Below are 23,067 nucleotides of genomic sequence, written 5' to 3'. Positions count from 1 at the left end.
CAAGTAATAAATGCTAATGATGAAACAAAACGCATGTCAGCCGAAAGCCACAACTGTCTCACTTTAATGATTCAGTACGAAATAATCCAATAGTTCTCAGTGACACATACTTGATCAGACTTTGGCGAGTGACTCACGGGGCCTTCCGCTGTATCTGTTCTGTCACGTGTAAATGCAGTGAAAGTTTATAGGCATTTGATCAAAGTTGATGGACAATGTTTCTCTGATGTTGTATGTTTAATGTTAAGATGCCGGCCATTTTATCTGCCCATAGAATTCACCTGTGTGTTTTTGTCGCAGCTGTTTACGTTCCTCCGGATGCAAACTCAAGAAATGCCCCCACAGGAACACACTACTGTTTTTATTTTGTATGTGTAGCATTAAGGTAGCCTGGAAACCAGCGCAGTCTGCTTGCTCATGTTTGATATGCTCCGGCAGACACGTCTGGCCCCGCTCACCTTCAGAGCCGTTCAGAAACTGGACGGACCAATTACAGCCGTTTATCTCACATGGGGCAGGTTTAAGGTCCTGTTTACACAAATATGCTCGCGGGTGAAAACGACAAAATATTTGATCAGATGTGCCTTTCGTTTAGACGGCGACGGCGTTTTTGGGGCTAAAAAACGCAAAAAAGTGAAACCACCCTCCAGAGTGGAAATCGTAAAAATGCTTCACCCTCGCGTTCCCGTCTAAAGGGTAAAAACGCACTGTGTGTGTCTGTCTGTCTGTCTGTCTGTCTTTGTGTTAGGGCTTTTACTCCGAACTTCGTTATTTCGAATATAATTCGAATATTAAAAAAGATTATGATATTCAAACGAATATTAGGCAGCCCCTAATATTCAAACCTGTTATGGGCATTATTTTTTGTAAATGTGTTTGCTTGTAAACATTTTCAATTCAGATTCCGAGGCTCTTTCACGCATTTCAAAATGTAACTCTCGCTCGGCCGTGGCTTGGTAGCGTTGCATTTCCCCCGAGTCATTTCCTGGTTCTCCTCCATAAACAACATGAAATCAAGGAGAGGGTTAACTTTTCCTGCTCCAGATTTCTCACCGTGGTCAGAAAGAACAGGGGAGACACTTAGTTTCTCTCACTATGACTCTAGAGTCGGTACTCAGTCCGAAGCTAATCGCTGTCACTCTCTCACTCTATTACACACACACACACACACACCGGCTCGACACACACACACACACACACACACACGCGCCGGCTCGACGCACACACCAGTACACAAGTCTAACCACTTACGTAGGTTATGGTGAGAGATCCGAACTTCCTGTCGTAAGCATACTGTTTTTGGATTTAATCCAGGTCTGACTTTTAATGAAAACCAGTGGTGGCAGTGTGTTTTTCTTCTGAAAACATCATTGTCTGCCTATTGACATTGACTGATACACTGCCCTCTGGTGGACAGAACATTTACAACTTAAGTTTGATACCAATATAAGTCTTACTGAAGGCATTTAATGGTCAAAATATTATTAATAAATATTAGAATATATTTGAATATTAATAAACAAACAAACTTCGAATATGATTTTTGGTCAAAAGTCAATGCCCTACTGTGTGTGCATTGTTTGGAGCAATAACTCCACCTCCTCGTCTGTCTAGACAAAATTGTCAGCTTTTGTTGTTCGCTTCGTGCTACTAGAGAGAGAGGGAGAGAGGAAGAGGAGAGGGAGAGAGGAGGAGGAGGAGGAGAGGAGGAGGAGAGGGAGGGAGAGAGGAGGAGGAGAGGGAGAGAGGAGGAGGAGGAGAGGGAGAGAGGAGGAGGAGAGGGAGAGAGGAGGAGGAGAGGATGAGAGGGAGAGAGGAGGGGGAGGGGGAGAGGGAGAGAGGAGGAGGAGAGGATGAGAGGGAGAGAGGAGGGGGAGGAGGAGGAGGGGGAGACAGGAGGAAGGTGCGCTGACTTGGTGTTGTGTGGCAGTGCTTCACACTACCACCTAGCCGCCTGGTGTGCATACTACATCACATTTCACACACTTTTGCGTCACCATATGCACGCAGATTTTCCCCCCCATAACGCTCGTCTAAACACGGAATAAAAAGTGAGAACGCAACGCCACTTTTGCGTTCTCTCTTCAGATCATTTCCATCTAAACATAGCCTAAGACGATGGCTGACAGAGGAGCGCCATGCTTGAACGTAGTCTGCATCCCCGCTTCATTCACTTGCCTTCTTTCCTCGCGTCTTAGTCCGTCCCACCGAGGAAGCATTGGAGAGGAAACCATGCGAGGAGAGAGGAAACGAGGAAATGTGTTGTAGTGTCTGAAGGGACACATGAATCCGTCAGCTGTTTGGGCGGAGTAAGCAACGGCTTTCAGCTGCACGGCTTCCAGGAAGGCTGCTCTCTGTCGTCGCTCATGAGCTGCAACTCATGTACCTTAAATTGCATCCCCGACTCCTCCACTTGCCTCCCTTCCTCACGGAAGGAGAGAGGCAACGAGCTAACGTGTTTTTAGAGGTATGTGACGTCCTTTCCTCTGAAGCGTCACGCGAATTTGTCAGCTGCTCTCGCGTTTCCTCGGCTATAGCTCCTCGCTGATCCCTCTGGGATGCTCGCTCCTTGGGGCAGGAATAAGAGCTTTGAGACGGCCTTCACGGAGGAGGGACAGCCGAGGAGCGAGGAGATATCAAATAAAGGACATGGGATGTACCTATGGCTCCTCAGAGATCCCTCCTCGGTCCTAGGGGCAGGATTAAGAGCTCTGAGACGGCCTTCACGAACAGGTCAGAACAGGCCGGAACAACTGGCAGTTGAAGCGAGGAGCTCTCAAAAAAAAGAGAAGTGAGATCCAGCCATAGTCAGCACACCGCACCAGGCTCACCAAACTCAGATCAAACTGTCAAAGTCGGCGGTTCTGATCAAATATGAATGAAGATTCTGTTACTGTTTCGCATATTTCTCGCCTCAAATGTTCTTTACTGTTTAGCTGTCATTTGAGAAAGAGTGTGACAATTGCATGTGTGGTTCAGAGCTATGTTGTTTTGTTGCTCTGATTGGTTGCAGCTCCATTCAAGTTGCGTCCAGTTTTCTGTAGTGGGGGTCTGTATCTAAAATGCAAACATGCTAAACTAAGATGTTGAACATGGTAAACAACCTGCCTAACATCAGTATGTAAGCACTGCCATTGTTAGCATTTAGCTCAGTAGTAATAGTAGTAGTAGTAGTAGTAGTAGTACGACGACCTCTCTCAGCCTTTGACTTAAACGATATATCATACATTTGCAAAAAATCTGTACCATATATTGTTATGAGATTGCAGCTATATAGGAATGTTTGCATATCTATGCATATACAGTATATCCTGGGTGGTTATGGGTTTTTACTCATACAGTAAAGCCTACAAATAAAAAGGGGTGCTACTATTTCTTTGTGTTGACGTCACACTCTCTCCCTCGAGTCCAAGGTACGAGTATTTAGTTGAGTTTATAGTCCAATTCCAAAAAAAAGGGATACATTCAGACCCTAAACAAGAGTATGGCCTGCTTCCCTCAGCTTGGGGGTATTTTTATGCCTTTATTTGACAGCGTACCACAGAGAGATGGTAGTAAATGAGGGGGCAGAGAGACGGGCCACCACAGCTGATGAACGTTTTGAGCACTGATAGGAAGTGACTGAAGTGATGGTGACCTACAGCACAGACGGACTGTAGGATTAAGTGCTGCGTTTGTGTGTGTGTGTGTGTGTGTGTGTGTGTGTGTGTGTGTGTGTTTGCAGTATGTTTGTTTTGCTGAAGGGAGCCACCAAAGAGCAGGCCTTCAAGATCGGCAACGAGATCGCTGAGGCAGTGACTGCAACCAACCCCAAGCCGGTCAAGCTCAAGTTTGAGAAGGTAGTGCTTCCTGATGCACAGAGACACACACACACACACAGAGACACACACACACACACACTCTCACACACACACACACTCACTCACTCTCTCACACACACACACACACACACACACACACTCACTCACAAGCAGCAGCATATCTGTGCATTTTGATTTGTGCCAATTTTCTTTCTCAATCTGCACATGAAGGCACATTTAGAGGTAATTTTTTGTGTGTGTGTGTGTGTTCGTTCCCAGGTGTACCTGCCCTGTGTGTTACAGACAAAGAAGCGCTACGTGGGCTACATGTACGAGAGCCTTGACCAGAAGGAGCCCGTGTTTGATGCCAAAGGGATCGAGACAGTGCGCCGTGATAGCTGCCCCGCTGTTTCCAAGGTAACAGGCAAACCGACACCCCCCCCCCCCCCTTTCACTGTGCTCTACGCCAGTCACTGCCGTGCCAGTACTCTTCCCGCTCTCATTTACTCTGACTGCCTCCCACGTGTCAGTCAGGCTAAAGGGCACTGCCTGTTCAGGGACATACTCATTTGTATTCACATACAGTATATTCAAATATCATGGGATTCAACAGCAAGTCACTCTCGTATTTGGGCTTTTGGTATATTTGGTATGAATCCTGCCTCCTTTTTTGGTCCTCTCAGGTTTATTCTCTTCTCATCTGTCATGTCATGAATGTGTGTTCTCCAGATTCTGCAGCGGTCCATTAAGCTGCTGTTTGAGACTCGGGACATCAGCCAGGTGAAGCAGTTCGTGCAGCATCAGTGCGTGAAGGTTCTGGACGGCCGAGCCAGCATGCAGGACCTGACCTTCGCCAAAGAGTACCGGGGCAGCACATCGTACCGGCCCGGGGCCTGTGTGCCTGCCCTGGAGCTCACCAGGTGTGTGTGTGTGTGTGTGTGTGTGTGTGTGTGTGTGTGAAAGCACAGTTTCAGTGGCCATTTGCAGAAAAGCCACATGCAGACAAACGTCACACTAGAAGACGTGTTTGCATGTATGTGTGTGTGTGTGTGTGTGTGTGTGTGTGTGTGTGTGTGCGCGCAGAGAGCAGCAGAGCTTGCTGTAAGCTACAGTTACAGTAGTCAGTGGGAATCCAATTACTGCCTCCCCACAGTGCTTATTGTCTGGCTGCACCACCCTGTATGTACAGTACCTGAGTCTGTTGCTAGGCAACCCAGCTCTTAATGGGTGAAAAAAAATCTGATTTCAGAGGCATGGGTAAAAGGGAAATATTCAGCCTCATTCATGAGCACTCGTTGGTTTATCTCTTATATTTATCAGCTTGATTCTCGATGTTGCTGACTTGATCATGAAATGATTTAGTACGATATTTAACAGCATTACAGCGCAAACAGAAAACTCTGAGCCCAACAGTTATGTCAAGTTTGTTCTCTTTTCGTTTGCCTCAGGCGTATGATGGCGTACGACCGTCGCCTGGAGCCACGCGTGGGCGAGCGGGTGCCCTACGTGATCGTGTACGGGATGCCCGGCGTGCCCCTCATCCAGCTGGTGCGTCGGCCCATGGAGGTGCTGCAGGACCCCGGCCTCCGCATCAACGCCACCTACTACATCACCAAGCAGATCCTGCCGCCGCTGGCCCGCATGTTCCAGCTGATCGGAGTGGATGTGTTCAGCTGGTACCAGGAGCTCCCCAGGGTGAGACGCACGCACACCCGTTTGTATTTCATGTTTTCAGGAAATGAGCAGCCAGTGTGATTTTGACCTGCAGTGTAGTAGCAATGCAAATGAGTGATGGTGATAACGAGTCATCTATATATGAAAACCTTCGGTGTAAAAGGATCAATGGACACACAGAAAAACCTAAATGGGCTTGAGTTTGGAAAATGAATTACTGTCTATGTTTGACTGATCAGCTTACTGATTGATTATTGTATTGGTCTGTTGCTTCCCCTCCTGTCAAAATAAAAGCAAACTTTCATTCAGTGTGTTTAGAGGCGCGAGAACAAAGGATGAAGGGAAAATCTCTGTGCTTCCTGCTGAGGATGGGATGAGACTGAAGTCAGGTTCCACTCTGGCCGAGCACACATGCCATCTGCTGGCGGAGCTGAGAGCAGAGCTGACCAAATTCTGAATGAACAATGATAGAACAAGGGCTGGGTTCAAATAATTGATTCTCCAATTAAAACCTATATATGTTTGAGTGATCTGACATCGATTGATAAAATCCGAAATCCGATCTTTTAAGATATGCCTTTTCACCATGGATGTAGAGGGGCATCACATGACACACAACACAGGGCCTTCAAGCAGGGGAGCGAGCCGAGTTCGTGTTCCGGAAGAAGTTAAAAGGGCAAACACAAGACTTTCACCCAGGAAATAGGTGCTCGTGTCCCCGGAGTAACTACTCCCAGGGGCCGCTGTAATGACCGTCACCTCACGGTGCCCTGTACCCGGTGCCCTGTACCCGGCTCGTCACCTTTTCTCGGCTACATTTAACTGTAAAGACCAGAGGTACTGTCAATTTGTCAGAGAGAGAGCTTTTTTCATTGTTTACAATGGTGTGGCTGTTTTCCACTCTTCTACTCACTGGCTGTAGTCAACAGTTGCAATGACCGTCATGTTAGTCCTGTTAGGAAAAAGCGTTTTGAACAACCTTTTGGGGAGTCAATTCTTAATGTAAACATTAACCTGGTGCGTTCTGGAAACTGTGTTTCGTCACCGTATGAATACTCTTCATATCTCCGCACTCAGATCCAGAAGGCGTCCAACTCCTCGGCGGTGGGCGGAGAGGAAGTGGGGAGGAAGGGAACCATTTCCCAGTACTTCACCACGCTCCATTGCCCCGTGTGTGACGAGCTGACCCAGCTGGGCGTGTGCTCGCAGTGCCGCGCCGAGCCTCAGCGAGTCGCCGTGACGCTCTACCAGGACATGAGACAGTGGGAGAGTCAGCAAGACCAGCTGGTGAAGGTGAGAGACAGGCGGGGGGGGCAGGGCAGCAGCAGCAAATACCTGTCAGATCCAGCACTCAGCTTTTCTACAGTGTAAATCAAGAAAATGGTAAATGTAGCCTTGCCTCAAGAGTCTAATATTTGTGTGTGTGTGCATCTGTCTGTGTGTCCAGATCTGTAGGAACTGTAGCGGCTGTGCAGAGCGCCAGGTGTCCTGCGTGTCTCTGGACTGTCCCACCCTCTACAAGCTGTCCCGGGTCAACAGACAACTCTCCAAGGCCCCCTACCTCCGACAGCTGCTGGAGCAGTTTTGATTGGCTCCTGAACCTCGGAGCTCCCCGCTGATTTGGTGCTAATCGCTGTCCCCCACCCCTCATCTCAGTGTTTGATTGTCCACTCAGTTGTAATAGTAATAAAAATGGTGCATTGATTGAACCCCGCTGGGTTTTCATTCTGTCTTGTAACTGTTAAACAAGTGTTTCTCTGTGCAGACTGTCTGCTTTGAGCCTCCTGTGGGGAGTGCTGCCCCACCCCTTACCCCCCCACCCAGGGCTCGTGTGTGTCTTCATGCTTGTTTGCTGCCATCTCCATAAGCTGCTATGGGCTGAGTGAAGCTGATGTCTTTGGAGACACAGCCGCGGACGGCCTGTCCTGGAACTGAGCGCAGTCCGATCAAGGATGACTTGTTGTATCTTGTACGCGCTGTAGCAGTTTAAAGTCAAATCTCAAGACAAACCACTAATTGACTTTTCTTCGTTTTTATATCGACTGCCGTCTTTTTGTAAAATAGTTCCTTGTATAGCTCCTTCTATAATCTCACTGTGCATTAGCATTAAAAGAACTACAGCTCCGGCCATGAATGCAATCAAATCTGTTTTATGAATTCTGTTAAAGGATGCCATTTTTCACGTTTCTTTTAAACTTGATTGTATTGATGTTCATTATCTACAGAGTGTGGGAACTGGAAACTATTTAAGTTTCTCTAAAAATCTGGGACTGTTGCAATACTGTATTTTGATAATTTATGTCATAAAGTCTATTGTTTCCCTGTGCATATGTGTGTGCAAAGAAGTCTGTCATCAAACCACGTCAAGATCCAATCTTCAAATTCTCCATACAGCCGTACACAGAATCTGTGTATTTGTATAAATGTAAAAAATAACGGTGTTTTTTTGTTTGTTTTTAATGGACATTGCTGTGGGTGGAGGTTTGAGATTGATATAATAAAAAGTCAACGTATTAAAATGCCTTCTGTCAATGATTGCGTTTTAAAAGGAAATTGTAATGATTCACAGTGACAACGTGATTTACAGCTCCACAAGCCACAGCACATCACAGTACATGACAAAAACAAAGAAACCAAAATCTGTTCTTTACAAAAGTGCATCAAAAACAACTTCTTTCAAATCTTACAACTATCATCTCACACACACACGTCCTGCTGTTGATCATTGCAATAGTGCAAATTACATTTACATTTTTAAAAACATCCGTTTTTGGCAGCAGGGTGGGCTGATGAAGAGCGTGAGCGTCCCTGGTTCATCTCATCCACTTTGCTCATGTGAATTCTACCAGCAGGGACCTGTTCTCTAGCTCGCTCTGACCTTTGACCTCCCTGTGGAGGGGAGCAATGACGCGTTTAAAACGATCTGTAGCAGTACAGTGCAAAATCTGATCCTTCATTGTCCAGGAGGAGTCTGCGTCACCGGGCACACGGTATGGATGGTTTATAAGCCGCACAGGTTTCGGTCAGTAGTCGGTGTTGCATTCACTGCACAGTCAATCATCAACTGTTCATGAACAACAAATGAGCACAGACAGGCAGAGACATGGCTCTTTTAGTGTTCAGTGAGAGAGCATCAGGGGAGGGGAGGTTTCAGTCCCTCTTCTCTCTGTCCAGAGAGAGCAGTAGTTTGCGTCTGGGGGAGTCTCCCACCAGGGGGATGGTGTCTGAGAACGAGGCTCCGCCTGCAGGCCCCGTCGCCTGGCTGTTGGAGGCAGCGGCGCTCCCTGTTAGACTGGTGACGTCAGGAGGAGTGGAAGCCTTGCTGGGTGAACTGATGAGACTGGTCGTGTCATCCATTTCAATGACCTCAAAGTCTGCGTCGTTCCACTGATCGGCCTCGTTGTCCTGATCCTCCTCCTCCTCCTCCTCCTCTTCGTTGGCGCCTGAATCCAGCAGCGCCTGGCGGTATTCGCTGTCGTCTGCGTCCGGCCGGCCCCTGACGCGGGGCTTCCTGGTCTGGCCGCTGGGGGCCGATGCTAGCTTGTACATGACCGGGAAGAGGATGGAGGTGAAGGTGGCGGTGGCGAGCGACAGGTACATGAGCAAGGGCTGGTCGGGGAACTTCCCCAGCAGGAAGCCTACAAGAGCGGGAAGCACCATCTCCCCCAGCGCTGCCCCCACCACGAAAGCTGCCGCCGTGTGGGCGGTCACTGTGGTGTACTGCTCCAGCCAGGAGATGCCGCTGGGGAAGGTGGTGGCCATGGAGGCGCCGTACAGACCCGTGCAAACCCACAGGGCCACGGTCTCCCTGCTGAAGAGGCAGAGCAGCAGAGAGGACACGGTGGAGCCCACCAGGCTGAGCAGGATCATGGTGCCCGGGTACATGCAGGCTGCAAAGAAGATGGCCAACCCCCTGCAAGCAGCGAACGTCCCCCAGAACAACGAGTTGAGCCCTGCAGCCTCGGCCTGGGGCATGCGGGCGTAGTCCTTGGCGAAGGTGAAGATGAAGGAGCCGTACGCGACCTCCGCACCCACGTAAGCGAAGAAGAAGAAGAAGAGCAGGGCAACGAGAGCCATGTGATGTCTGGCCACCAGGGGCTTTCCTGAGGATGTGCGGGCTTTGTCACGTGACGCGCTGCTGCGACAGTAGAGGACGAGGAAGAGGAGGGAGACAAGAAAGACGAAAGAGCCGATCACGATGTAGGCCCACATGGATTTGAGGGTGGTGCTCCTGCTGTGGACGTAGCGGAGGGCTGCGTGAGGGTCAGGGGCTTTGGCGATTGGTTCTGTGGTGACGGGAGGTGTCGAGCTGGTCGCTATGAAAGCTGCGCTGCTGCTGTTGCCGTCGGGCCCAAACAGCAGCTTGGCGATGATCGGAGACACAAAGGCCCCGGCTGCGAAGCTGAAGTGCAGAGCCTGCATGTGAGGGCCCGCCTGTTCGCCCCATGTGTTCAGTATGAGGACATTACCACCTGAAAAACAACGACAACACAATAAACCCTCATTAACATGTACCACGGTGACCCTGTGTGAGCTATGACGCCCTGCAGCAACATCACATGCTGGGCTGAGCTCAGCCATATGGAGAAAATCAATTATCACGATCGATATTGCGACAATATTGTAGCGTTGACTATTGGTGCTTTCACAACCTATTTACACAATGAGATTTTTGATAAATAATCACCAGTAATGTGGATATGATGACTAAGTGGGTAAAGGCAAATAATAGAACAGTTACAACAGTCTGCAAAGTTCAGAAAATGACATCACTTTACTGCATTGTCGATTATCTGTTGATTATTTTTTTGATAAATAGATTAGATGTTTGGTGTCTAAAATGTCAGAAAATTGTGAAAAATGTGGATCAGTGTGTCCCAAAGCCCAAGATGACGTCCTCAAAATGTCTTTTGTCTTGTCCATAACTCAAAGATATTCAGTTTACTGTCAGAGAGGAGACTACTCTCATGTTAGTTTCTGCACTACAACGGTACAGTTACCACACTGCACATATCTGTCTATATGGTTCATACTAAATATCCATAGTTTACTCTGTTTTTCTTAAAATAATACCCTGCATATATCTATATTATTTTTTACTACTATTATAATGTTCCTGCTGCTACAGCGCACACATCTATACATGTTGTATGTACATTGTTCATATTACATAGCCATATTTATTCTGCTCTTATAAGGTAACTGCTAATACACTGCACATATTTATATTTAATTTATATTACTCTAAACCACCTTCTGTTAACCAACTGTACACTACTGTCTACACTGCACTAGATTTCTTGTCTGTCTATACTTTGTATATCACACTGCACTTTTCTGCTCTTTTTTTTCTGGTTGGACACAAACTGCATTTCATTGTCTTTGTACTTGTACTCTGCACAATGACAATAAAGTTGACTCTTATCTAATCTAAGAAACTATTCACATTGAAGAAGCTGAAATCAGAGAATTTTTACTATTTTTCATAAGAAATGACTCCAGAAACCGGTTAATGGATTATCAAAATAGTTTGCGAATGATTTAATAGTTGACAACTAATCGATTAATTGATTCATCTTTGTAGTTCTAAAACCCACTCAACACTACCTGCTCAACAGCAGACAGACACAGTTAGAGACCAGCGGGTGAACATAGTGGAGCATTTAGCAGCTGAACAGACACATCTTTCCCTCAGCAGTTGGTGGAGACTGATCAACAGCTAAAGGAGAGAGAATACTGGACTAACAGCCATCAGACCAAACACCACTCCAAATGAATGTTGCTCTGTGTCTGCTGGGTGTGTAAACACATTCGCCACATCAACTTCATATGGCAATGTTGTGTTTACAGCTTGTTGCCCCCAAGTGGCCAAAAAGAATCAATTCATCCAGGTTTAAAACAATCTGGAGGATGTTTTTTTACATAACGTAGATTATCAGCTGCTAGCTCAGCAGCTACACAATTGACCCACCAAAGCTGCTCTGCTTAGGCAACTGACTCTCATGTCGCTCCTCGACTCCTCGGTCCTCGGCTGAACCACAAGTTGTCCCTCCTTGCTGAAGGCCGTCTCAAAGCTCTTATTTCTGCCCTGAGGAGCGAGCATGGACGAGGGATCATCGTGGCGCTATAGGCAAGGATACAGAGAGCAGTCTTCCTGGAAGCCGTGCAGCTGAAGGAGTTGCTAACTCTTCCCAAACAGCTGACTAATTCATGTGACGCTTCAGAGGAAAGGACGTCTCGTCTAGTTCTCAGATTTGCTCATTGCCTCTCTCCTCTCGTCTCTCCCGGGCCTCCTCAGTGGGAGGGACTAAGACGCGAGGAAGGGAGGCAAGTGGAGGAGTCAAGGAGGCAATTTAAGCGACATAAGATGCACCTCTGGTCTCTGAGTGAATTGATCCTGGATTGGCTTCAAAAGCCAAAGATATTCAGTTTAATAAGATCAGGAAATATCCATATTTGAAAGGCTGAAAACTACATTGTTTTCTGTAATTCTTTGCATAAAAAATGACTTAACGATGAATCCATTTACGAAATACTTGGCGAATATTTTTCTGTCGATTGACTAATCGTTGCAGCTGTTGCATTAAATAGTCTATTACTGTACCACTACTTATAGTGTACGTTTTCTCTCCAGGTAAGCAAGCCTCGTACTATTTGCTCATAGATGTATTGTATTTATATGACTTGTTGTCTTACCTGTATCCAGAATGCCCATAGACATCCCAATGAGGGACATGAGCCCAGTGAGGAGCAGAGCCTGCTTACAGAAAGGGATAGCACACATTCCGAATGATGTGACCAGCATAGAAACCCCTGGAAGACACACACACACACACACACACACACACACACACACACACACACACACACACACACACACAGTAATTAACTACACACATTTTGGACAAATGTGCATGTTACAATTGAGTAGGGGTGTTAATCACACGTTTTTTTACGAGACAATATTATATCGCTTCTTTGGACAATGATACAATAGTACAGAGTTACTGACATCACAAAGGCTGCCACGATACGTTGTCGAATCGATTTAATTCAGCAGCCTGCGACCGAAATGAGACTACTGTAATGGCAAAAATTACATTTAAGCATGATTCTCTATATAATTCGTATAATTTCTTTTTGTGTTTCTCTCACAATGCTGGAAGGGAATTTATCTCACTTCCACATGTAGATTGCGTACACAAAGTCTGGAGACAAATGCGTCCAGGCCTTGTTTGAACCGATAAAGGTACAAGGTCACAGTAAACTATCTTTCTGTGAAGATCCAGTGTTCCCTTGCTAGTTGGAGATGTACGGGGTATGTGACCCCAGGGTGAAAGTAGGGCAAGAGGGACGAGACGCAGTGGCTCCGAGGTGTCTATTATGATTTAGATTGTCTCTTGTGTCCAGATATGCCTGGAAGAAAATGCAAAGTCATGTTTAGACCAGAACGTAATGTGTGGTTATGACTCCCATTTCCTTGTTGTGTATATAAGCTCAGTGTTTCAGTTCACTCATTAAAGACACTTTTCCACACGGGGCTGCTGTGCCTTTTGTGAAATCGTGTTCCTCCTATATTTGCAAATATATTTAATAAAATACAAAAACCTAACTTGGTTTAGTCTTCGACTGTCTTATTTTGTTTCACCTTCCTATTTTAAAACATCTACACCTGCTGCATTCAAAAACGTACAACCACTACACTACACAAAAGCCCATTTAACACAATCAGTTATATAGATATATATATATATATATATATTTTTTTTTTTTTTTCTTTTTTCTTTTTTTTTTACAAAAAGCAACAAAATTATGATTTGACAATTTCTTTACTGAGCTCTTACAGCCAATAACAGATGTTCTGGGATATGCAATACCTAAGGAATGTAAAGCCATGTACCTCGGGAACATAAAAGATTGTGTCATGGGTAATGATAGATATTTAGCCAAGATAATATTGATCGCAAGAGACTGAACCCCCTACTATAAAACAATGGTTAGAAATTATGGAAGAGATTCACACTATGGAAAAGGTGACTTAAGAGACCAAAGCCGCCTACATGTGATAAGGCCGTTTCACATTGTACGCGGCATGCGCTGCGCTCGCCGCTAGGTTTTCGCACGGAAGCCATTGACAATAATGGGTTTCATAGCGCAGCGCTGCCGTTTGCGCGTACAATGTGAATGGCCCTATAGGCGGCAAAACCGCTTTGCGCCGGCCGTTCCACTGATTTCCTGTGGGGAGGGCGGTGGCGCCCAACTATGCACTGCGCTACCCCTGGTGTCGCACACCGCTTGGACTTGGCGCTTTGCGCTGCGCTCAAAGTTCAAATTATTTCAACTTTGACCTAGTTGCCGCCGACCTTTCGAAAGCGCAACCAATGAGATAACAGCTGTCGTTATCTAGCAACGGGAAATAGCTTTTTTGCCACCCTTGATGACGAATACCTGCGCTGCGCTTTGCTCTGCGCCCTACCTGAAGGCCGTTTCACATTGTACGCGGCATGCGCTGCGCTCGCCGTTAGGTTGTCCTATTCCCAACTATATTTGTTGTGCTTGCCGCCACGCTCAGCGCAAATTTACGTCATACATGCGCCAATATTTGAATGCACGTCACGTCTGCGTCCAGTGTTTACATCAGACGTGCAGTAGGCTACATGCAACATTGTGTAGGATACACAGTAGTGATTTGGTGGAGACGATGTTTCTGTCTTTGAAACATAGGAAAGCCTTGCTCCGTTTGTGGATCCACGTGTGTTCGGTGTTTACTTTTTTTCTTTTTATTCAGACACATCACAGCGCACCGCGGCCGCTCTTGCGCATGCCGCGGTCAAAGTTGAACCATGTTGAACTTTGACCGCGGCACGCGCAAGAGCAGCCAGCCGCAAAATGCCGCTTGCGCTGCGCTTTGCTCAGCGCAGCGGCAGACCAGTTATTGCGCGCGCAAGCCATTGACAATAAAGGGCCATTCACATTGTACGCGCAAACGGCAGCGCTGCGCTATGAAACCCATTATTGTCAATGTCAATGTCAATGTTGTTGTTATTGTCAATCATGCTAGTTTGCTAACTTTCCTGTTCATCACACATTACTAGCTAGTGTGTGATACGTTTTTTGGGCTTTAATCGTTACTGTGCTGGAGAGGATGCTCATTTTACTTGCACAGTGTGATAATTGTACATTTTATTTCAGTATGTGTTACTATTTGTTATTTTTAATATAATATTATATATTTAATATTAGAGATGCACCGATTACAATTTTTAGGCCGATTCCGATTTCATTTGTTCTAACCACTTTACAGCACACACAAATATTTATTTTCTATCTTTTCTTTAATAGAAAATTTTACATTTTACATAGAACATTTTTTAAATAGATAATCGATCACTATAAAATAGAACTATATAAATGCAGTATATACAGTATATGCAGTATAAAGATATTTCTCGAAACACACACACAGGCCTGTTTGAACGTCAACAGTAACGTTACCTGAAAACAGCGTGTAGTTCCTTTTTTAGCAAGTTTGCTTTATGTGTCATTGTTCATAAATATGAACAATATACCATTGCTGTCAACGGGCTTATCTGCTAACGTTAGTTACCGGCGGTTACCTCGGAACAATCCAGCAAATAGACGGTACCCTAGACTGCATTACCTGAAACAGATGATTTACCGTCACCGCTCATTTTACACACAGTTTAGCAACAAAAATAAACGCTGAGGGAAGATTACTACATTTTTAATGTTGGTTTGGAGCGGTATGCACCCCCACTAACCTGGAAAGCGTTTTGAACAGTAACGTCAATACAGCGTGTCGGAGGAATACGGCGTCTAATTTTTTTTATTTTTTTTTTTATACAGCGTCTCCTACAGCGGCCAGCGGCGAGTCAGGCAGAGGGACCGTCACCGCAGCGTTCGCTAATGTTAGCTTCTTGTCTCATCTGGGGTCTGATAAACCGTAAATTCAACAAAGTCAGCGTGCCCAACGCTATTTTCTGATAAACTGTAGCTACCATATTTCACGGGACCCGCGTGAGTGCAGTTTTCATGTTCCAGTTGTTCAGCCTCAGAGGGGAGAGAGCAGAGCTGTTCGCCTGAGATCAGTAGAGCAGACGGCTCTGCAGAGCAGTGGCTACAGCTACAGCCTTGGCTAAACATTTGACATAATAATAATAATAATAAACAATATGATATTTGACGATTATTGACGAATGACGATGGAGATTTGTAATTGTTGTACTTGTGATCTCTCTTTTTTTATTTATTTTGAGTAATGTTTAACTAATGCATTGCATGACACCATGTTGGGTCTTATACACCATCAGGACCATAGTACGGTCTGTTGTATGGTACTGTACCGTATCTGTTGTTTGTACATGATGTTTGTTTAGTTGTTTTTACTATGGCTGGAGCAAGACAAATTCCCCACGATGTGGGACAATAAAGTTAATCTTGAATCTTGAATTAAGGAAATGACGGAATAGTAACTTGATTGATCTGCAAATGTTTTTTGGATTTGGAAGATGTTTTCTGTTATAGGGTTGTATGGTTGGATATTGCAAAACGATAGATTGAAAACACTTTGATAAGGGTTATTTTGTAATTAAAGATGTAAAAGGTACGGACATTTCAAAAAGGGTTAGGACCTGAAAAGCATTTAGCTTCTTCCTACTCCCTTTCAGACAAGAGTATTTATTTATTTTGCTTAGTCTTGCTTTTTCTTGTTTTACAGTGAACTACTTTTGTGTCTCGAATTTTTAAGTTTTTTGTTTGTTGTTTTGTATGTTGTTTGAAATAAACTATTCATTCATTCAAAGTCTAGTCTATATCCACCACGTTTCATTTCCGGGATTGCTCCGCTGCAGACGGAAATTCCGCCGGATTTCACTCTTTCCGGCCAGATGTCCTTTACCTTCCGCTTCCTTTGTGTTGGTGTTCTAACCTCTGGTGGATTTGTGAGGACTATGGTTAACTGCTCCTCAGATCTCTGCAGGGTAAATCCAGACAGCTAGCTAGACTATCTGTCCAATCTGAGTTTTCTGTCGTACCACTAAGGCCATGTTCACACTTGGCGTCGTTTTTTGACAAGAAAAGTAAGACAAGAAAGTTGGCTAGGGCGCTTTTGTAGTAAAAAAAAAAAGCTGGCAGCGTTTTACTACAGTAAAACTACAGTATCCTAGCTAGAACGGTGCTAACGTTAAATAAAACAAAGTGGTGGAGTGAGCTAGAGAAATAACAGCGAGAGGAGAGAGAGAGGTGCTAACGCTAACGTTAGACAAAACAAAGTGGTGGAGTGAGCTAGAGAAATAACAGAGAGAAGAGAGAGAGAGGTGCTAACGTTAGACAAAACAAAGTGGTGGAGTGAGCTAGAGAAATAACAGAGAGAGGAGAGAGAGGTGCTAACGCTAACGTTAGACAAAACAAAGTGGTGGAGTGAGCTAGAGAAATAACAGAGAGAGGAGAGAGAGAGGTGCTAACGCTAACGTTAGACAAAACAAAGTGGTGGAGTGAGCTAGAGAAATAACAGAGAGAGGTGCTAACGTTAGACAAAACAAAGTGGTGGAGCGAGCTAGAGAAAGAACAGAGAGAGAGAGAGAGTGGTGCTAACGTTAGCTAAAACAGCGGTGGAGCGAGCTAGAGAAAGAACAGAGAGAGAGAGAGAGAGAGAGAGAGAGAGAGAGAGAAAGGTGCTAATGCTAACGTTAAATAAAACAGCGGTGGAGCGAGCTAGAGAAAGAACAGAGAGAGAGAGAGAGAGAGAGAGAGAGAGAGAGAGAGAGAGAGAGAGAGAGAGCGGTGCTAACGTTAGATAAAACAAAGTGGTGGAGCGAGCTAGAGAAAGAACAGAGAGAGAGAGAGATGTGCTAACGTTAGAAAAAACAAAGTGAGTTCCCTGTATACGGAGCACCTGGTCATATCTTATAACTCGCTGTGCTCCGACTCCATTTTTTCTTGTTGTTATGGAAACGGCAGGTCTGGCTACTCCGCTTGTCATTGGTTGGCTGTCAAAAAAGCGCTTGACTAGGGCGTTTTTTTTTTTTAGAAAAGTTTAACTTTTTTCAACTTCAAAAAGATGCCCCGAGCTGCAGAAAAAGAATCGGCGGTAGCGTTTAAAAAAGCCCTCAGGACTTTTTTGAAAACACGGTTTACTCCGTAGGATTATAATGTAAAACAGACGCTGGCAGCTTCAAAAAACACACCAAGTGTGAACATAGCCTAAAACTACTTTTGAACATACACGTTCCACCAAAACAAGTTCCTTCCCGAGGTTATTTTGCAGAGGCACCGTGGCTCCGTCCGGTGCTTAGCACCGCCCAATACGATTGTGATTGGTTTAAAGAAATGCTCTGGTTTGAGCACGCTTCTCTCCCATCCCATATGGTATGTGTGGATGAAGGGTTACCTAACAGGAGGTGGGGGTTCATGAAGTCGAAGAGGATGCCTGCCAAGAGGGAACCACCAATGTAGCCCGAAGAGCGGCCGACGAAGATGTAAGAAATGTTGCTGATGTCCTTCTTCACATTCACAGCCAGGTCCTCGAACGTGGGGCCAAGAACAGAGATACACATCCCCTAGGAAAATAAAAGAGAGGAACAGTTACAACGAGGGAGTAAAGTTACTGGTTGACCCGTCTTCTCCACGTTAAAAGAAATATCTACCCTATCTATATAATTGATTTCATCTTAAAGCACTAAATAACTTTTCCGCTTCAGTCCCCCTACAGGTTGGAAGCGGAATTGTCCATTATCGTTACCATTACCATTATTCTTATGTCTCATTCGAACTACAGATCCGCTACCCAATCTGGCAAACTTGCACCAAAATAATGTACCTTAAAGTAATGTTTCCAAACTCGTTTCAGTGGTTCATCAACTCGTAACAGGGTGAACGGCACTTCTGCATTCGCTTTGCGGCCCTCTATCGGCTATAACCAGGGTTCAAAATTAGCACCATTTACCAGCCAAATGCTGGTAAAATATGCAATTGGCTGGTAGATTTGCTTCACTCACCAGCCAAAAAACAATGGTAATCTTTTGAGCGGCTGGTAAAATTTCAACATTCACTAGCCATTTGGCTGGTGAACGAAAAAGTTAATTTTCAACCCTGGCTATAACCACACTATGCTAAGTTTGCCAAATCAGGTAGCGGATCTGTAGTTCGAATGAGACATAATGGGACATTACGACAGCAGTAATGGACAATTCCGCTTCCAACCTGTAGGGGGACCGAAGCGGGAAAAGTTCTTTAGTGTTGCTTTAAATGCATAATGCAACATGTATTGGCCTGCATTTCATTCTAGTGTATTAACATATCTGCCTCTTGATTAATGGGTTTCTCCTTGTACTGTATAATCATTGACTGGACTGACAATGAAATCTGACTTTTACTATTAATGTTTTACACTGCTGAGAAAGTCTATTTGACTCCATCGTAACGACATTTGATTACTTATGCAGAAGAAAAGGTACAAAGGCAGTGTTCTAATTCAATGGTAATGTATTTTAAACTGTTTCTTTAACAACCATGCCTTTGTTTAAGTATGGGCCAGCTCCTTTATCTCATAACTGAATGAAGAAATAAAATAGCAAAGCCTGTGTGTGTGTGTGTGTGTGTGTGTGTGTGTGTGTGTGTGTGTGTGTGTGTGTGTGTGTTTTACCACTCCCTGTGTAAGCAGAGGATGAAACGTTCCAGAATAAGCAGACACTTTACGTGTGCTGATGGATTTCAGTGATCTGATGCATGCTGAAGAGCAAGTTTTGCAACTATGTAAATCCTGTCTGTGGAGGATACTTAAGCATTCACTTTAACATCTAACATTACAACTGGCCTACTGTTGGGTGATAGCCTGACTCTCAGGGAGTAGTAAACCCAGCTTTATTTATTTATAAAGATATCAATGACTGCCTTTTTTTAAATGTGCCTTTGTCTACTAGTGAAAGGATGGATGTAGGCCTGTAACAATTATGACATATTTGTCTAACCGCAATATTTTTAAAGTATAAAAAATACAATGTTTTATGATAAGAGGCATAGTTGACTTCATAGGCTGTGTTATTACATTATCTGGGTCACATGCCAGTGATATCCTAACCAAAAGATGTATCCTGGGATTCATTCAAAACTGTTATTTGTTTGAAAAAGAAATAATTACATTTAAAATTTATAATTTAATTGTACAGCAAAATGTGTAATCGTTACAGCTCTAGGTGGATGCCCATAAGAATGTTGCCCATGATAAATGTAGTAAATAACTCTTACCTCAGATATAATCAGGGTTCAAAATTAGCACCATCTATTAGACATATGCTGGTAAAATATGCAAGTGGCTGGTAGATTTGCTTCACTCACCAGCCAAAAAAACAACAGTAATCTATTGAGTGGCTGGTGAAATTTGAACATTCACTAGCCATTTGGCTGGTGGACGAAAAAGTTAATTTTGAACCCTGGATATATTACAACCATGACCTACACCACACGCAAAACTGAATGTTTGCAGACACTTTTTTCAGCATGCTAAACTCATATACTGGGGTTATGAACTCATTTTGTAAACAGCTTCTGCTACAGGTAACATAACATTAGAATGACGTTGGTTGGTTTTTGTAACGTTAGTAAAAGAAGAGAAGGCCTGAGGAAACTCACTGATACGTGTTTCTACATCATAAGCACACAGGTTTTAGCTAAATGTACCAAGCCCAGGAAAGATGCACAGAGGGCGAGGGTGACCATCCAGCGGCCGCACGCTCCATGTCCGCCCCTTCTTCCGCCGACCACTTCCACTCGGTCGCGGTCGTCGCATCCTGGTTTCGTCGCTCTCTTGACCGCCTTCAGCGCACTCTTCAGCCCTCTCCTGGTGTCCTTCCTTTTGTCGAACAGGGTGTCCTCCTGGTCGTCGTTGTCGTCCTCCATGCTGAAACGAACGTGCTTCTTTTTAACGGCGGCGTCTCGTGCGGCGGACGAAGACATACTACCTGTCGGTTCTTACTACGACTGCTGACGCTGATGTTGTGCTGTCAGAGCGCCGTTAGAGTGCGGGTAAAAAAAGAGCTGATAGCGGCCTGACTGCTTCCTGTTTGTATGTTTCTCGGGGCTAAGAAGTCGTTGAAATTAAGTCAGTCATCTTTAAACCAGCTGGACCGACGGCTCAGAGAACGACAGACAGGCAGCAGCCAGCCGCGGCGGAATCCCTCCATATGTCAGCGAATGTATGTAGCCTCCTGTACGGATTGGCTGCTGGATGTTTGCGAAGATCGTCTAATGACATAGAGGCTCACTCTTATGTGACGCACCGCCAAATGACGCAAAGAATCAGAATCAGAAAGAGATGTATTGCCACGTAAGTAGTACTTGGTAGGAATTTGCCTTGGTTTATGGTGCATACATAAAAACAAAATAAAATAAACCAACAATAAATACAGAAACAAATAACACATACATACATATAACTATTTAACATTAAGAAAGAAAAAAGAGGCTGTATGGGTTAATGCCGGATGTACAAAAATGTAGAGGGATGTGCAAAAGTTCAGGATATAGGACAGAGGACAGGATGTGAGATTAATGGCGTGAGGTTTGCACTTTCACTGTCAGGGCCCACGTCTGAGTTGATCTGAACGCACCATATGTAGTCGAGTGTGCACGTTACTCAGGTTGCATCAGTTGATTGATAGACTCATATAGATCTAGGCAATAATAAAATAATATATAATAAAAAAAATAAAAATAAAATATATATATATATATATATATACAAAAGAATATAGGAAGGAAAACTCATTAAAATATGACAAATACAATAATAATTTATACTTAATCAATCCAGCAAGGGGAAATGTTATTATTATAGACATTACACACAGGCCTGAATTACATACACATGCTCAGTACCTCTACATGCACTAATGGAGAGATGTCAGAGTGGGGGGGCTGCCCATGGAAAGGAGCCCCGAGCAGTTTGGGGTGCGGTGCCTTGCTCAAGAGCACCTTGGCAGTGCCCAGGAGGTGAACTGGCACCTCTCCAGCTACCAGTCCACCACCATACTTTGATCCGTATGGGGACTTGAGTCTTTTTCTTTTCATGCCACTTTCTACTTCTACTCCGCTACATTTCAGAGAGAAATATTGAACTTTTTACTCCACTACATTCATCTGACTACTACTAGTTATTTGACAAATTAAGATTTTTGCACACAAAACACATGTAGTTAATAAAATACAATGTTTTATTATAAATTAAACTAACCAATAATATAACGGCCTACAAGTACAGCTGAAATGATTAGATGATTAAACAGTTGATTGACAGAACTGTTTGGATCGTTTCCAGTTTCTAAAATGGGAGGATTTTTCTGCATTGAGTACTTTTATTTTTAATACTTTAAGTACATTTTCCTGATAATACTTACATACTTTTACTTAAACCTACATTGTGTACTTTTTTTAATTGATTCTTAGCAAAACTCCCTTTGTTCTTTCATAATATGTACTCATTCATGTGTAATTACTTCCACCAACTAATCAAAGTATTCTCGTACGCGTAGAATCTGCCATTCAGAATCATTCAGAATACATACGGGTGAGTCGCTCGAATGACGGCCGCCATGTAGCGCCTCCATCTTTAAAATACATTAGCTAAAGAGAGACATACCTCCATCTTTAAAATACATTAACCAAAGAGGGACATACCTCCATCTTTAAAATACATTAGCCAAAGAGGGACATACCTCCATCTTTAAAATACATTAGCTAAAGAGGGACATACCTCCATCTTTAAAATACATTAACCAAAGAGGGATATACCTCCATCTTTAAAATACATTAGCCAAAGAGGGACATACCTCCATCTTTAAAATACATTAGCCAAAGAGAGACATACCTCCATCTTTAAAATACATTAGCTAAAGAGGGACATACCTCCATCTTTAAAATACATTAGCCAAAGAGGGACATACCTCCATCTTTAAAATACATTAGCCAAAGAGGGACATACCTCCATCTTTAAAATACATTAGCCAAAGAGAGACATACCTCCGCCTTTCACCCTCTTACACCTATTGGCACCGTGGCGAATGCCAGGGGGAGATTATTCGCCAGGGAAGAGAATTAAAACGACAACCCGACAGGCAAAGCAACAAGACCAAAGTTAATATTGGAGTGGCTAGAACAGCTGCGTGTAAACGAAGGGCTAGGAAGTAATATTCAGTTGGTTGTCATATACAATTTCACCGCTAGATTAAGAGAAATTCTTACACAATGTAGCTTTAAGTAACATTTTCAATGCAGGACTTTAACTTGTAACAGAGTCATTTTTACAGTGTGGTATTAGTACTTTTACTTAAGTAAAGGATCTGAATACTTCTTCCACCACTGCATATCACATATATCACGTCACAATATACTGACAGCCAATTCAGATGGTCGTTGACGCTGAACTCTGAGCAGAGTAAAGCTGCAGACACACTGACCAGACGGCCGACCGTCGGCAGAAAAGGCAGTTGGACTGATCAGTCTCCCCAAATTGGTCCAAAAAGTGCCTCAGAACACACCAAAGCAACCAGACGTAATAAGTCTCCATAACAGCAGGCGG

General features: G+C 44.3%; 2 protein-coding genes across 5 annotated transcripts in view; one reads left to right on the top strand and one right to left on the bottom strand.

Annotated features, from left to right (window-relative positions):
• The window catches only part of rev3l (REV3 like, DNA directed polymerase zeta catalytic subunit), a 96,258-nt gene extending 88,351 nt beyond the window's left edge, over window positions 1-7,907 (top strand). For 2 of the 3 annotated variants that reach the window (XM_035995770.1, XM_035995771.1), the window contains exons 27-32: window positions 3,725-3,839; window positions 4,080-4,217; window positions 4,530-4,720; window positions 5,249-5,495; window positions 6,552-6,767; window positions 6,922-7,907. In XM_035995770.1, coding sequence (XP_035851663.1) covers window positions 3,725-3,839; window positions 4,080-4,217; window positions 4,530-4,720; window positions 5,249-5,495; window positions 6,552-6,767; window positions 6,922-7,062 — 1,048 coding nt within the window. In that variant the 3' untranslated portion in view covers window positions 7,063-7,907. Of the gene's footprint in view, window positions 1-3,724; window positions 3,840-4,079; window positions 4,218-4,529; window positions 4,735-4,885; window positions 5,039-5,248; window positions 5,496-6,551; window positions 6,768-6,921 lie in introns of those variants that run through there. The other variant, XM_035995772.1, reaches the window with a different exon arrangement.
• Window positions 7,908-7,927: 20 nt separating this feature from the next.
• mfsd4b (major facilitator superfamily domain containing 4B) lies at window positions 7,928-20,447 on the bottom strand. Of its 2 annotated transcripts, none has more exons than XM_031285661.2 (4): window positions 20,172-20,447; window positions 17,884-18,052; window positions 12,171-12,287; window positions 7,928-9,946 (listed from the first exon to the last, which is right to left on the bottom strand). In XM_031285661.2, exons 1-4 carry the CDS (start codon window positions 20,445-20,447, stop codon window positions 8,625-8,627), a joined length of 1,884 nt encoding a protein of 627 aa, XP_031141521.1. In that variant the 3' UTR covers window positions 7,928-8,624. The 2 variants fall into 2 exon arrangements, with proteins under 2 accessions (XP_031141521.1, XP_035851666.1); XM_035995773.1 differs by having other exon boundaries at window positions 20,124-20,366.
• Between the last annotated feature and the right edge of the window lie 2,620 nt (window positions 20,448-23,067).

Source organism: Sander lucioperca, chromosome 19 (assembly GCF_008315115.2).
Source record: "Sander lucioperca isolate FBNREF2018 chromosome 19, SLUC_FBN_1.2, whole genome shotgun sequence".
Taxonomy (NCBI): Eukaryota; Metazoa; Chordata; class Actinopteri; order Perciformes; family Percidae; genus Sander; species Sander lucioperca.
This window is presented reverse-complemented; position numbering and strand designations above follow the sequence as displayed.